Below are 16,864 nucleotides of genomic sequence, written 5' to 3' on the forward strand. Positions count from 1 at the left end.
AAAAAAAAAAAAGAAAAGAAAAGAAAAGAAAAGAAAAGAAAAGAAAAGAAAAGAAAGAAAGAAAGAAAGAAAGAAGAGAGAGAATAAATAAGAGAGCTGATTTTCTGAGAAAAAAATTAAATCATTAAAGTTGATAAAGAAAAAAGATAAGCATAAATTAAATTCACAAAATAAGAAATGATAAGAGGGAATGACTACAGATTCAAGGGAAATGCGAAGAAATGTAAGAGACTACTTTGTTCAATTCTGTTCAAGTAAATTAGAGAATCTGAATGATTTTCTAAGAAAATATAAATTACCAAAACTAATCCCACAAAATAAAAACAGATCCATTATCATAGAGTAAGCTGTTGAAGAGTTACACTCCAACAAACACCCCTTTCCAGATGGCTTCACAAGGGAATTTACCTCAACAGATTAACTCCAAGGCTATTCAGACTGTTCCAAAATACAGACAAAAAAGGAAAAGTGTTCATTTTATCTTGTTAGGCAAACACCATATTGCTATCAAATTGATTCGAATTCTCTACACTGATAATTCAAGAGAAAAAAATCACATGAGCATCCTGATGTCTGCTGAAAAGTAATTCAATATAATTCATCTATTCTTAATTTTTAAGGTACAGTACTCTTTTAAAAATTTCTTTCTTTTTTTTTTTTTTTTTTTTAGAAACAGGGTCACACTTTATCACCTACAATTCCACCTGGAATTCCACATAAATTAGAAACAATCATATAATTTTAGCCTACATCTTGAATATTTTATTTCACTAGCTTGAGGCTTTTCTTCCCCTGTTCTTGGCTTTATCTTTTTCATATATTTTTCTTTTTCTTGTCTTTCTGCAGACTTTCTTCTCCATTCATTCCTTTGTCCCTCCTTGCCCCCCCAATTGCTTTTGGAATTGCATCACTTTTGCAATGATTTAATAATCAAATTACTATCATCCTTTAATTAGGAATATATCAGATAAGCAAAAATAAAATTCTGGGAACTGAATGCATCTGAATATTTACAGCAAGGACTTCTATTATTTCCTATAAAGGCATGTCTGTAGCTTCACACAACTACAATGCAGGACTGCCAACTGACTTCAAATTCAAGCCTGACTGTGGACCCCACAGTTCACTGTATCATGGGTGCTACAAACTGTGAGCCACATTTAGGCCTGAAATAAAAACAGGAAAACTCACAGCATGGAACATGAAGCAGGTAAGGGTAGAAAATTTAAATTTTCAAAGAGTTGACACTTCTTGCTGCTATAGAGCTCATAAGCTATAACTGTGATGCTAAGGTACCTACAAATTGCTCAGAGTAAAATGATTAGTCTTAAGACATTACCATTTTGAGAAATAATTTATATGTTTAGTAGCCTTCAGTGAGTGACAGAAGAAGGGTCTTGCCCTCTTAACAATACTGGAAGAGCTGATTCTATTCCTAGAGCTACAAACAAAGCTATACAATCTGAATTGGTTCAACTATGTGACACAGTGAGCAGTTAAGATCACTGTCTATAATGACTTATAGATGCCTTTTTAAAAAGAGCTAATTCCCCCAAATAAAAACAATTGACAAAGGCCCCTATTTGTCTAATAGGTGGGTCAAGAAATCTATTCTTCCAATTTATCTACCTGTCCAAATTTGTTGTTAATGGACACAAAACAGATAAACTTTCTCAAATCTTTTCTATCTCCTTTAAGAATCCATCCTTAATATAACTTTATATATCAATTTTGATCCCTTTTTTTTTTTTTTTTTTTTTTTTTTTTTTTTTTTTTTTTTTTTTTTTTTTTTTTTTTTTTTTTTTTTTTTTTCGAGATAGGGCTCCTGCTATGTTACCAAGGGTGGTATTGAACCGCTGGGATCAAGTGATCTTCTTGCCTCAGCCTCCTCAGTAGGTGAGATTACAGGTGCATGTTATTGTGTCTGGGTATTGACAATTTTGATCTTGCCCTACGATTCCCTAGACTGAGAACATAAACATAAAACGATACATCTACCAAAAGAGAAAGGAAGTTTTTTGAAGGTTTTCATATCCCATTCCTCTTCTAAGACAACAAAATATTTTAGACAGAATGGTTTTCATGAAAAATCAGCTAATTGTTAATTACTAGTTAAAAGTGAAAACTACAGTCTTCTTTCAGGATTTCCTCAACCATGCATCAAATAAGTGGCCTATTTTCTGGGAATTAATGAATATAACACATAGAAGATGAATGATAAATTCCAAACCAGAAAGGCCCAGGTTGAAGAAGAAAAAAAGCTAAAACAGCAAAATCAACTTGAACAGATTTATCTCATAATACACTAAATCATTACACACTTCAACTTAGCTCCATCCACGTGTTTGCTGCTGAAATGACAGCATACTTTACTGATTTCTTAGCACCTCCTTTCTTCAGTTTCTTCCGTGCCTTACAGAAATACCATCTTAATGATTTCTCATTCAAATGTGACATAGGAACACAGACACAAACTCAAATGTAGAGGGTATGTGGGTAAGTGAATCAAATGTATATTATGAAAGGTAGAGAAGACTGACTTTTACAAAAATCTCACGAACTATACTGATTTATTTCTTTGAACAGGTATAACTAGGGCTTTTTATAAAATGTATTTTTCAATATTTAGACAAAACTTTCAGGTTCTGAGTCATTCACAAAGAGTGTTTTAAAAAATGAAAATAACCAGTGTGTCAGTGAGACAAACTCTTTCGCACATTAGTTGGTGGGAGCATAAATTGGTATAACCTTTCTAGGTGCCATTTGAAAATGGGTACAGAAAACCTTAAAAGTGTACATCTTTTAAAACAACAATTCTGTGTCTGAGAATTTATCCCAATAAAATAATCAAGGATATTTAGAAATAGTCAATGGTAGTAGTAGCAGCACCAGCAGTAATAACATCAGCTAACATTCACTGAATTATTAGTATTTGTCAAGCACTGCTCTAGGTAAACAGGGATGTGCGCTGCAATGAGACCTGTGAGAGTAAAGAATTGGAAACACCTAAATGCCCAGTAATAGTAGACTGATTGAGGAATCACATGAAGGACTAGGTCAGCTATTACAAATATGCAATAAATGCTGGTAAAGCTATAACAAAAAAGTATTACACAACAGTGATATAACAATTTAAATTTACATTTAATATAAAAGATTATATTTTAAATCTAACATTAGATTTTTTTCATTTTTCTACATGAACTTGTATTGCTATAACTTATGCACTATAAAATCAATAAAACAGTCTTTGCAATCTAGATGGTTCTTTTTAAAAAAGATCTTTCTACTCATTTCACAAATTCCTTACAATATCAAGCACAGAACTGAGTACATTTGACTCTTAAACAGCACAAGTTTGAACCATGTGGGTCCATTTATACACAGATTTTTTTTCACCCTAACACAGATAGAAAATACGATATTCGGGGCCAGGCGCGGTGGCTCACGCCTGTAATCCCAGCACTTTGGGAGGCCGAGGTGGGTGGATCACGAGGTCAAGAGATCGAGACTATCCTGGTCAACATGGTGAAACCCCGTCTCTACTAAAAATACAAAAAATTAGCTGGGCATGGTGGCACGTGCCTGTAATCCCAGCTACTCAGGAGGCTGAGGCAGGAGAATTGCCTGAACCCAGGAGGCGGAGATTGTGGTTAGCCGAGATCGCGCCATTGCACTCCAGCCTGGGTAGCAAGAGCGAAACTCCGTCTCAAAAAAAAAAGAAAATATAATATTCACAGGATGTGAAATCTGCATATATAGACGGTTGACTGTACACTAACAGAAACAACATGCACTAAACAGATTATCTGTAATTCTTGATAATGAGTAGTTAATGGTTTGGATGATGACAGCGGAAGATCATATATATATATATATATATATATATATATATATATAAAATGCATCAGAAAGGAAGGCAGTTTGTGTCTCTTTAAGAACAATAAATTTTGGAGGTTCTGGTTTTAGCTAATGATATGGTTTGGCTGTGTCCCTATCCAAATCTCATCTTGAATGTAGCTCGATAATTCCATTACAGGAGGGGCCCTGCCGGGAGATAATTGAATCATGGGTCAGTTTCCCCCATATCATTCTCATGGTAGTGAATAAGTCTTACCAGATCTGATGGTTTTATAAGAGAAAAGCTCTTTCACTTGGCTCTCATTTCTCTCTTTGCCGGCCACCATGTAAGACCTGCCTTTCACCTTCTGCCATGATTGTGAGGCTTCCTCAGCCACATGGAACTGTGAGTCAATTAAACCTCTTTCTTTATAAATTACCCAGTCTTGGGTATGTCATTATTAGCAGCATGAGAACAGACTAATACAGTCAACACTATTGACTGTCCCTTCTACAACTTACCATTAAATCTCTAATTTTTTTTTTGTTTGTTTTGAGATGGAGTCTCACTCTGTCATTGTGCAGTGGCACAATCTTGGCTCACTGCAACTTTCACCTCCAGGTTCATGCAATTCTCATTCTTTAGCCTCCCGAGTAGCTGGGATTATAGGTACATGCTACCACACCCAGTTAATTTTTGTATTTTTAGTAGAGATGGGATTTTGCCATAGTTGGCCAGGCTGGTTTGGAACTCCTGGCCTCAAGTGATCTGCCCACCTTGGCTTCCCAAAGAGCTGAGATTACAAGCATGAGCCACCATGCCTGGCCTAAATCTCTACTAAGGCACAGAAAAGGTATGAAAATACACCTAAAGCCAGGTTCTCAGATATTAAAATCTATTATGCTGCACTAAAACAAAACCAGCATGGTATTGCCATAGGAATTGACTGTAGAATAAAATAGTGAGTCCTGAAATACATTCATGAATGTACAGAAGATTAATATTGTACAAGGGTGGAATTTCAATTTAGTGGCAAAAAAGAGAGAAATGTTTAAATAACCAAAATTAAAACAGCTAGTTCTTCACTCAGAACAAAATAGAGTTGTGTTCTTATACCACATCATGTACAAAAATAAATTCCAGATCTATAAAATTTTTTTGAAGAAACTCAGATGCTATAAAGAAAAAGAAGACATTTCATTATACTGAGAGTAAAAATTTTCACATGGAAGAGTTTACGATGAACAGAGTCAAATGACAACTCTAACAGAAATAATTGTAATGCATAATATTAATGCATATTATATACAGATAGCTCCCACAAGTTCATAAGAAAAGGATGAACAACCCAATATAAAAATGGGCCAAGAATATGAATAAACAAGTAACAAAAGAGGTAATCCGAAAAGCCAATAAGCACACACTTAAGGGGAGTCATGGAAATTAAATAATGTAGAAATAAGGTATTGTTACTTATTGCTCAGAATGGAAAAAATTCAAAAGCCTGTGGTCAAAAATTTAGAGGAAAGAGTTCACTTCCATTGTGGGTGGAAATATGATTTCCTAAGATTAAAACCATATATACTCCCCAACTTAACAATCTCACTCCTCGGAATCCAGTGCATAGAAATGAAGGCACCAGTATAGACATGTATAAGGATGTCTATTAAAATCTAGGGAATTCTATGGGTGTTCCCAGAAAAGAGTTTATGTAGCAGTCCTGAGACTGCTATCCATACAGTGGTCTGCCTGGAAGGTTGGTCCTTGGCTGGTGTCTGGGAACTTGCTGGTGAACAGTTCCCTACGTTGATACAAAGCTTTCCCTAAGTGATAAGGGTGGCTTACCATGTTTAAACTGTGTTTGTACAAATAATGTACTGTAGATTGTGCTGAATAACTGATTTTCCTTCTGACAATCTAGAATTTTGGTACATGCTAGGCAGAAGGTGCCTAAATGACCAGTTCCCAGTAAAAACTTTGAGTACTGAGTCTCTAAGGAGCTCCCCTGATGGACAACACTTGGCATGTGTTGGCATAGCCCACTGCTGGAGGAATTGAGTGTGTTTGGTGCCACTCTACTGGGAGAAGACTCTTGGAAGCCTGCTCCTGGTTTCCTCTGGATCTCACTCCTTGTACCTTTTCCCTTTGCTGGTTTTGCTTTGCATCCTCTTGCTGTAATAAATTCTACTCATCAGAACAACACTATTCAGAGTCCCGTGAATCCTTCTGGTGAATCATCAAAATGGGATCGTTTTGAGGACTCTCCACATAGGGGGTGAGAAGAAATGTGGGCAGAGAGGGTAAATGTGGGGAAAAAAGAGATTAAAAATTATTGCAGAAAAAGAAAGTTGATCATAAAAATACACTCATATGAACTGTGATCTCGTTTATATTGTATCAGGTATGTTTGTCTATATGCAGACAAAGATATAAAAAAGGATGGCTGCCACAATGTTATGGTGAAGAAATAAATGTGAGATCTGTCTCACAGAGAAGACTGGACAGCTTTCTGTTGACTGCATATGGGATAATTTTTAAAGCCACTGTCCCCTCTCTTTTAGAATCTCTCTCCTAGACAGAGACTAATTTCTCACCAGGAAAAAAGCAGAGCTAGGGACTGGTAACGGCACCCTGCATTTCCAGAAGCACAGTGCTGTCAGAGACAACCAGGAAAGAAAGAACCCTAGTGGCTGCAGCCCTAGCAGCACACCTGGAATTACATCTTTTTATGTATGAGCTGGGCCAGTCTTTGGCTAGCCGAGCTGCCACAGATTGAAGTCTGTAGGACACTGACAATTGTGAAGGAAGTAAAAAAAACTACTGATATAGATTTAAGAAGAGGAATCTACCAGGTGCCATGTGTCACAAAGTGAGTTTCAGGGGAGAGTGACTATATAGTTTATCTATCCATACTGGAACACTTTTGAAAGTAAAACGGGTACTTTTTTTTTTTTTTTTTTTGACGGAGTTTCGCTCTTGTTATCCAGGCTGGGGTGAAATGACACAATCTCGGCTCACCGCAACCTCTGCCTCCTGGGTTCAAGAAATTCTCCTGCCTCAGCCTCCCGGGTAGCTGGGAATACAGGTGCGCACCACCATGCCCAGCTAATTTTTGTATTTTTAGTAGAGACGGGGTTTCACCATGTTGACCAGGATGGTCTCGATCTCTTGACCTCGTGACCCACCCACCTCGGCCTCCCAAAGTGCTGGGATTATAGGCGTGAGCCACCGCACCTGGCCTGTAAAAGGGGTACTATTAATAGTCACAACAGGCAATTGCCATAAGCCACTATCCCAAGCAAACTGAGAGGTATGGCCACCCTGGTTCAGAGCCTAACTCTGAGCTTGAATCAATTTCTTGAATAGGTAGAAAGAAAAAAGGCATAGTAACAGATCTAGAGACAGGGGAACTACCCAAAAACTCTTAAAAACAAGCCTACAAGTAAGTACTTGAGATCCAAGGGAAAAGACTCTAGGACTTGAAGACAGAGAACAGATACTTGAAAATAATTTACTGTGGCAGAAAACAGAGATCCAACATGCAATTTACAAGCATTCTTGAGAAATAGAACTGAATGAAAGCAATATTACAAAAACAACAGAAGGAAAATGTTTTGGGGTGAAATAGAATTTAGTATATCAGTCCAAATGTGTTCCTGAGTTCCAGGCAAAATAAATAAAAAGAAACCAACACTTAGAAACATCTTGGCAACTAGAAGAGAAAACTCATTATTTATACATGATATAATTATTTACCTAGGAAAGCCAACAGAATCAACAAACATAAATCGAGAAAGGTTTCGGTCTAGATTTAGATAAAGCAACATAAGCCAATATTATTTCTCTGTACTAACACTGCCATGTAGAAAATATAATTAAAAAATTCACACTAGCAACAAAAATAATAAAATATCTAGGAATTAATCAAGAACTCGTAAGGCCTAAGTCTAAAGTTCAATAAAGATGATTTAAGTAAATCTATATTATACTCTTAATAAGATGATTTAATATTAGAGAAATGTTAATCATTTCAAATTAATCTATATTCAGTTCAATCCTAATACAAATTATTGAATTTAATAAACTTATGCACAGTAAAATGTATACTGCAGAATGAAGGTCTATGTCTAGGTTAATCAACCTAATAAAGAAGAAGAAAAGATAAACTAACCCTTTAATACACTATTGTATATTACAATAAAAGCTGTGTTGCATTAGTGCAAAAACAGGCAAACAGAAAAATGGAACAGAATAGAGTACAGAGACTGGATATGTGTGTGTGTGTGTGTGTGTGTGTGTGTATGTATGTGTAAAACAGTGTGAATAAAACTATTCTCTTTCAATATACAGGAACTTAACATATGATTAAAATGGCATTGCAAATCAATGGAAAAAGGACAGATTGCTTAGTAGATATTAAGAAAACTTTTTCACCATATGAAGAAAAATTAGTTTTCTACATAAAACCACATATGTAGGTGGATTCTAAATGGATTAAAGACCTAAATGTGAAAGGTAAAACCATACAGTTCATGGAAGATAATATAGAATATCTTTGTGACTGAAAGGCATGGAAAGTCTTCTTAAAGAAAACTCCAAATCACAAACCATGAGGCAAAATATTGAAGAATTTGATTATGTCAAAATTAAGAATTCTGTCTAACGAAGCATATTATAAATAAAGTTCATTAGAAGGCTTACAGAATAGGAGAACCTATAACATCTAAAGTAAATGAGAGGTTAATGTTTAGAACATCAAAGGCATTTCTGCTAATCAACAGGAGAGTACCAACTCCAGTAGAAAAACAGACAAAGAATCTGAACAGGCAATTTACAGGAAAACTCAACAAGCAAAGAAGCATTTAATGAGGTAATCAAACTCAACGGTACTCAGAGAAATATAAAATAAAACAACAATAAATATCATTCTATCAATCTCATGAAATTTAGGTAGCTGGAAGATACTGGTAGGGATGTGGCACACAGTAACCTTCATATACAGCTGCTGGTGGTGCAAACTGGCTCATGCAAGAGAACCTGGCACTATTTACATCAATTAGGTATACACATGCCCTATGACCCAGCAACTTCTCTCCTACTTATATATCCCAAGGACATCCTCACAGAGGTACATGATTTTTCATATACCTCTACAATTTTTGGCATTATTGGGAAAGGGTATGGGAGTTAAAAAGAAATACACGAATGAGTGAATGAAATGAGAAGGGGCCTTGCATAGAGCAATGATGACAGGTACAGCACCATCAACTAATGAGCATTGAGTCAGCACTGAGGTCAAGTGGTGGTGAGTGGGTAATGATAGGTGAAGGAGCTAGTTTCAAACATGTTGGCAACATTTTTAAATTACAAGATTTAAAAGTCCTTTATGCATGTAAGCTGAAGGAAAAAATACAGTTAACTATAAAGGACAAAAAGACTGGTTCAGACACCTCTCTAACTTTAAAGGCATTTTAAAGACAAAATGTCTTTAGAGTTTTGAAGATAAAGCAATTTTGAGCTTGGGCAACCAACTAAATTTTCCATGTGTGAAGGCAACACAAAACATTTTAAGACATGCAAAGACATAAAACAACATACTATCCAGGAATATTTCTTGAATTAAAGAAAATATGCAACAAATTTTTAAGAACATAAAAGCAAAATCTTATCCTCACATATAAAATATAAAATTACCTTTTGTAGAAAAAGGACAATCCTTACGAGCATCTGGGCACGGAGTTCTTCCAAGGTAAACAACGTTCGGGGTGTACGAATGAAAATTTTGGTCTTCCCATAAGCTACATCATCCTGAAAACCACACCGTTCAATCAGTTTCTTGACAGCCTCTTTGTCTGAAGGAAGATCATGATTGGGCCAGGTGAATTCAGAGATCATCTTATACCTGGATGAAAAAAGAAATAGGGTTAAGGAAGAAAACCATATGGTCATCTCAATAGAAAACAATTCAATAAGGCTGGGTGTGGTTGCTCACACCTGTAATCCCAGAACTTTGGGAGGCCAAGGCAGGCGGATCACAAAGTCAAGAGATTGAGACCATCCTGGCCAACATGGTGAAACCCCATCTCTACTAAAAATACACAAAATATTAGCTGGACCTGGTGCTGTGCACCTGTAGTGTCAGCTATTTGGGAGCCTAAGGCAGGAGAATTGCCTGAACCTGGGAGGCAGAAGTTGCAATGAGCTGAGATCACACCACTGCACTCCAGCCTGGTGACAGAGCGAGACTCCATCTCAAAACAAACAAACAAACCCCAAAAAACTATTCAATAAAATCCAAGACTCCTCATAGAAAACCAAACCAAATCTTAGCAAACTGTCAATATAATTTCATTAGCCTCATAAGATATGCAAAAAAAGGCTTTGGTAAAATAAAACTTTGAAATAAAAACTCTTACTAAACTAAGCATAGAAGAGACTTCCTCAAGCTCATAGAGTCTATTTGCCAAAATCCTACAGCAAATATTGTTCATTAAGGGGTAACCTTAGAAGCATTCTCTTTACAAACAGAAACAAGAGAAGGATGGCTCTGCCATGGGTCCTACTCAGCATTGCTCTGGAGGTCTAGTCAATGTAGTGAGACCAAGACATAACTGGTAAATGAATGGGGGAAGAACAAAATGTATACTACTTATGAATAATAAGTATACTTATGAAAAATGTATACTACTTTCCTTTTCCTCAAAGGAAATCGAGCAGATCTCTAGATTAAAAAAATACTATAACTAAAAGAAAATTAAGCAATGTTGCTTCACATAAGAGCAATACATAAAAATTAATTGCATTTCTACATAGGAGTAGCCAAAGCTCCTTGCCATGTGGACCACTCATAAGGCAGCTCACCACACAGCAGCTTGCTTCATGAGTGTGAGTGTGAACAAGGCAGAAATCACAGAGTCAGTCTTTTGTGGCTTAATCTCAAAAGTAACATCCTATCACTTTTGCCATATTTTACTTTGTCAGAAGCAAATCACTATGTCTAGTCTACATTCACAGGAAGGGGATTACACAGGGCATGGATACCAGGAGGTAGAGGGCATCTTAGAAGGCTGCCTGTCACAGAGCTTTTTCCACCATGCAAAGTTGTTTAATGTAGTCAAATTTAGCATTTTTTAAAAAAATATTGCATCTAAATTTTAAGTCATTGTATGAAAGGCTTTCTTCACTTGGGTTATAGAGTAATGCACTTATGTTTTCTTCTAGTACTTGTATGTTTTCATTTTTCACATTTAGATTTCTGATCATTTAAGAGGGTTTTTTGGTATATGGTGTGAGGTATGGATCTAATTTGATCTCTTAACAAATGGCTGTCTAGCTGTTCCAACACTATTAAAAAGTCCATCCTTCCCCTCTGTGATTAACATGCTGCCTTTATCACATGTGCTTCAGCTTATTTTTGGACTTTCTGGTCTGTTTCATTGCTGTGTCTGTCCATCTGTGCATCACTACCACATGATTTTAATTATAGAGGATATAAGTACATTTAAATGTTTTTCCTAATTCTTTTCTTTTTTAAAGGTCTTTCTAGTTATTCTGGCACATTTATTTTTCCATATGAACTTCAGAATCAAGTTTTATAGTTCCAGGCAAAAAACAAACAACAACAACAACAACAACAACAACCCCACCAGAATCCAGTGAATAAACAATTTTTTTTTAAATTTTGAGACGGAGTCTCAAACTGCTGCCCAGGCTGGATGGAGTGCAGTGGCACGATCTTGGCTCACTACAACCACCGCCTCCCGGGTTCAAGTGATTCTCCTGCCTCAGCCTCCTGGGTAGCTGAAATTACAGGTGCCTGCCACCATGCCCAGCTAATTTTTTGTATTTTTAGTAGAGACAGGGTATTACCATGTTGGCCAGGCTGGTCTCAAACTCCTGACTTCGTGATTTGCCCACCTCGGCCACCCAAAGTGCTTGGATTACAGGCATGAGCCACCACGCCTGGCCAAATAAACAATCTTTAAAGACCCAAAGCATCCTTGATAGTTTTACTGAGTTGAAACATTAAATGCATCTTTATTATTATTATTATTTTGACAAAGAGTCTCACTATGTTACCCAGGCTGAGTGCAGTGGTGCAATCTCGGCTCACTGCAATCTCTGCCTTCCGGTCCAAGCGATCCTCCTGCCTCAGCCTCCTGAGTAGCTAGGATTATAGGCACCCACCACATCTGGCTAATTTTTGTATTAACAGTAGAGATGGGGTTTTACCATGTTGGCCAGGCTGGTCTTGAATTCCTGACCTCAAGTGATCTGCCCATTTTGGCCTCCCAAAGTGCTGGGATTACAGGAGTGAGGCACTGCACTCAGCAAATCCATTAATTTTTTTATGGTGTTCAGTTGTCCTATCCAAGAACAAGAGATGTTTTCCCACTTGATCTAGTCTTTTTTGTGCCTTACATGTACCTTTAAAGTTTTCTCATAGGCTTTTATTATTTTTTAAATAATTATTTTACTTTTTTTTTTTTTTTTTTTTTTGTTTTTTTTGTTCTTTTTTTTTTTTTTTTTTTTTTTTTTTTTTTTTTTTTTTTCATTGCAATTTTATGGCAGAATAAAAAGCAGCCACAATACCCTCTAAATATGGAGGTTCTTTAAATAAGTTATATTACATTTTTTTTGTTATACTTAAAGTTCTGAGGTACATGTGCAGATGTGCAGGTTGTTACCTAGGCAAACCTGTGCCATGTTTGATGCACGGATCAGCCCATTACCTAGGTATTAATCCTAGCATCTATTAGCTATTATTCCTGATGATCTTCATTCCCCTGCCCCTTCCCCGATGGGCCCCGGTGTGTGTTATTCACCCCTAAATGTCCACGTGTTCTCATTGTTCAGCTCCCACTTATAAGTAAGAACACGTGATGTTTGGTTTTCTGTTTCTGTGTTAGTTTGCTGCAGATAGTGGCTTCCAACTCCATCCATGTCCCTGCAAAGGGCATTACCTCTTTCCTTTTTATGGCTGCATAGTATTCCATGTGTCTATGTGTCTATGTACTACATTTTCTTTATCTAGTCTATCATTGATGGGCATTTCAGTTGATTCCATGTCTTTGCTATTGTGAATAGTGCTGCAATGAACACACCTGTGAATGTATCTACAAAAAACAAGCAATGGGGAAAGGATTCCCTATTTAATAAATGATGCTGGGAGAACTGGCTGGCCACATGCAGAAAATTGAAACTGGATCCGTTCCTTACACCTTATATGAAAACTAACTCAAGATGGATCAAAGACTTAAATGTAAAACCCAAAACTATAAAAACTTTAGAAAAAAATCTAGGCAATACCATTCAGGATACAGGCATGGACCTTTTATGACGAAATCACCAAAAGCAATTGCAAAAAAAAGCAATTGCAAAAAAACGTCAAATTAAAGAGCTTTTGCGCAGCAAATGAAATTATCCTCAGAGCGAGCAGACAACCTACAGAATGGGAGAAAATTATCTATCTATCTGACAAAGGATTAAAATCCAGAATCTACAAGGAACTTAAGCAAATGTGCAAGAAAAAAATCAAACAACTCCATTAAAAAATGGACAAAGGATATAAACAGACACTTCTCAAAAAAAAGAAATACATGTGGACAATAAACATATGAAAAATAGCTCAACATCACTGATCATTAAAGAAATGCAAATCAAAACCACAATGAGACACCATCTCATGCCAGTTAGAATGGTGATTATTAAAAAGTCAAGAAACAACAAATGCTGGCACAGTAGTGAAGAAACAACAGTTTTATATTATTGGGAATGTAAATTAGTTCAATCATTGTGGAAGACCCAATTCCTCAAAGATTAGAACTGAAAATACTGTTTGACCCAGCAATCCCATTACTGGGTATACACCCAAAGGAATACAAATCATTCATAGGCCTTTTCATATTTCTTGTTAAGACAATAGATATGTAGGCAGCATCTGTTAATTACTCCCTAATTACAGTTAATTACTTCCTTCTTCCTGACATATCTCTTTTCTTAGATTTCATGACAGCATGCTCTCCTCCTGCCTCTCTGGATATTCCTTGTCAATCTGATTTTCTGGCTACCCTGGCTACTACTATACCCCCAAATGTGGACATGTTCTAAGGCTCAGATCTGGACTTTCCCACATCACCTCATCTAGTCCCCTTACTTTTAATAAGACATTCCAAATATAAAAACAAAAATACGTATATTTTTATAAGTATATAAAATATAAAAATATATTTTTCAATTCGTGTATTATATCTAGTCTGGCCCTCAGTTTTGAGCTTCATAGTTATATATCCAATGTCTACACAAGTCTTGAAGGCACCTTAATTACTCTTTCAGTCTTTCCTACCTCAATCCACCCAGTTCCTAAAGCCAGGATCCTGAGAATATTTTTATTCTTTCCCTTCTCTGACATTACTTCTAATCCATCATCAAGTTCCATTGACTCTACCTCCAAAATATATTTAAAATCTAATAATTCTCCTCATCTTTACTGCTTCAATTTGAATGCAAGCCACCTTCTAGTTTACAACAGACTCCTAAATTGTTTTCCATTTCCTTTCCAATCCATTCTGCATACATCAATCAGAGTAGTCTTCTAAAAAGCTTGAAATAATTTTTGTCTTTGGCTACTCTCCTTCCTCGCTATCCTTCAATCATATTGGCTTCTTTGGGGTTCTGTAATGCAGTTGCCTCCTTCCTGCTTCAGAGTGTTCACACGTGCTGTTCCCGCTACCTGGAATGCATTTTACTTAGTCCTTGAAAGGCTGGCTCCTTTTCATTCTTTAGTTTTTTCTTGATCTTTGTATATCAACAAACCCCCTATCCCCAATATTCTCTCTAAGGCAACTAGTTTTATTTATTCTTTTCTCACATCATTTATCACAACTTCTAATCATACTGATTTGTGTGTTTACCTGCTTAAAGTCAGTCTCCCTCCCTAGCCTGTGGCTACTACGAAGGCAGGGACTTTGTTTTGTTCCCTACTATATACCATGTGCCTATCATGTTGCCTGCCATACTATGAGGTAATAGATATTTGCAGAATGAATGAAAGGAAATCATTTAAAGCCTACTTACTTGCTAGATGGGGACAGAAATCAAAGCCAAATGAAAGTTTTAATATAAAGACGGAGGTAATACCAAACAATGACACATTAAAAAAAGCAAAATCAGAAACCTCTCAAATTTGTTATCGAACTACAGTAGGGGTCATCATCTGGGTCATCATATGGGTAGTGCTGGTGTGTTTGTTTCAGGCATGCTGCAGAAGCTGGATTGCTATCCTGCAGCCCCACTGCTCAGCTCCCATGGCAGGGAGAGGCACTCAGCCTTCCTTCCTGCCTGCAAAGTGCATGACCCTAGTTCTCTAGCAAACCGGCAATCTGAACTTGCTAATTAAAAATCTGAACTCATCTGCTTTCTGACAATGAGTTTTACCTCCCTAACAGACTTTGGTGGCTTTTAAGGTTATCAGCATGTTTTAAACCCTTTTCTCAGTAAAACAAATGAAAATGAAAAAAAGTGACAAGCAACAATTCAGGTTCAAACTTAAACTACTTGCAAAAAATCTGCAGAATCTAAAAGCAAAAATCCACTGTAGAAAATATTACCCTTTCTCCCACTGTCACTGGATGATCCACATAAAATGGGGATAACATATACTCCTCACGTGGTTGACTTACTATATGTAAAATGTTTAAAACAGTATCTAGTAAACATTTCAAAATATTCACAACTATTATTATAACTCACTTGAAAATTTCAACATATAAATTTTTTTCCTGTTTAATCATGATCTATATCTTTTCCATAAACTGGACAAAATCTTTAATTACTTCTACTTCTCACACCCATTTTAATTTTAGTTTCAGATTATTACTAAAGACTTCTTCCCCAGCCTTACAATCAGCACTTGTTTAGATTTAAGAGAAGTTTTACAGATTTCTTTGCTCAGTGTTGCTTTTTTGCATATATCTCGCCACGTTTCCTTTCTGTATTCATTTTTCTTTTTGCTGAGGTACATCGTCTAGAAGATTTTTCAGAGGGTCTATGAATAATAAACTTTCTCAAACTAGCTACGTCAGAAAATGCTGTTTATTTTACTCACACTCTTGAATGGTATTTTGACCCAGAATACAATTCTAGGCATGAAGGCCCTTTCCCTGCACTGTGAAGGTATTTTGCTCCTTCACCTAGTTGATCAAATGTTGTTCACGAGGAGCCAGACGTCAGTGTGATTCTCACTCCCCATAGGCAGTCTATCTTTTTTTCTTGGGAGCTACAAGCATTTTTCTTTAACATTCTAAAAGTGAACAAATGTATTTTTAAGTTTTTAAAAAAATTCTTACACTTGACAATCAGTGTATCCTTTTAATCTGAAGATTCATCTTTTTTCAGTTCAGGCAAATTTCTGGCCACAGTTTGAATGGTGCCTCTCCCCTATTCTCACTGTTCTTTCCTCTAGTGCTTCTGTTACATGGATTTTGCTGCTCCTGGATCAACCTTACATGTGGCTAGACCTTTCTTTAATACTTCCCATCTTTTTTTCTTTGTGATGAGATCTGGAAGAAGACTTCAGTTTGATCCCCTGGCTCACTAATTCACTTTTTAAAAAAGATTAGTTAAAGAAAAATTTTTTTTAATTGTGATCAAATATACATGTATTAAAATACACACATTGAAGTATGTAATTCAGTAAGTTTTGATGAATGTGTATACTCATGAAACTGACACCCCAATCAAGATACATCATTTCAGAGAGTCCCCCCATTCTGCTTTCCCTTCTGCAGATAGATGTAATACCGACACAGAGCTAATCACTATTCTGATTTCTGTCACCACAAATTAGTTTTGCTTGCTCTTGAACTTCATATAAAGAGGAGAATAAAGTTGCTACACTTTTCTTCTTAAAATGCCATCTTCTGGCTGGGCATGGTGGCTCATGCCTGTAATCCCAGCACTTTGGGAGGCTAAGGCGGGTGGATCACCTGAGGTCAGGAGGTCGAGACCAGCTTGACCAACATG

At 36.5% G+C, this 16,864-nt stretch overlaps 1 protein-coding gene across 5 annotated transcripts in view; it reads right to left on the bottom strand.

The window, feature by feature from the left end:
- The window catches only part of MYO1D (myosin ID), a 362,631-nt gene that overhangs the window by 195,237 nt on the left and 150,530 nt on the right, over positions 1-16,864 (bottom strand). For all 5 annotated transcript variants that reach the window (XM_017542198.2, XM_017542195.2, XM_037743342.1 and 2 more), the window contains exon 16: positions 9,536-9,743. In XM_017542198.2, the coding sequence (XP_017397687.1) occupies positions 9,536-9,743 (208 nt within the window). The remainder of the gene's footprint in view (positions 1-9,535; positions 9,744-16,864) is intronic.

The sequence above is a fragment of the Cebus imitator genome, unplaced genomic scaffold (genome assembly GCF_001604975.1).
Source record: "Cebus imitator isolate Cc_AM_T3 unplaced genomic scaffold, Cebus_imitator-1.0 Scaffold140, whole genome shotgun sequence".
Lineage (NCBI taxonomy): Eukaryota > Metazoa > Chordata > Mammalia > Primates > Cebidae > Cebus > Cebus imitator.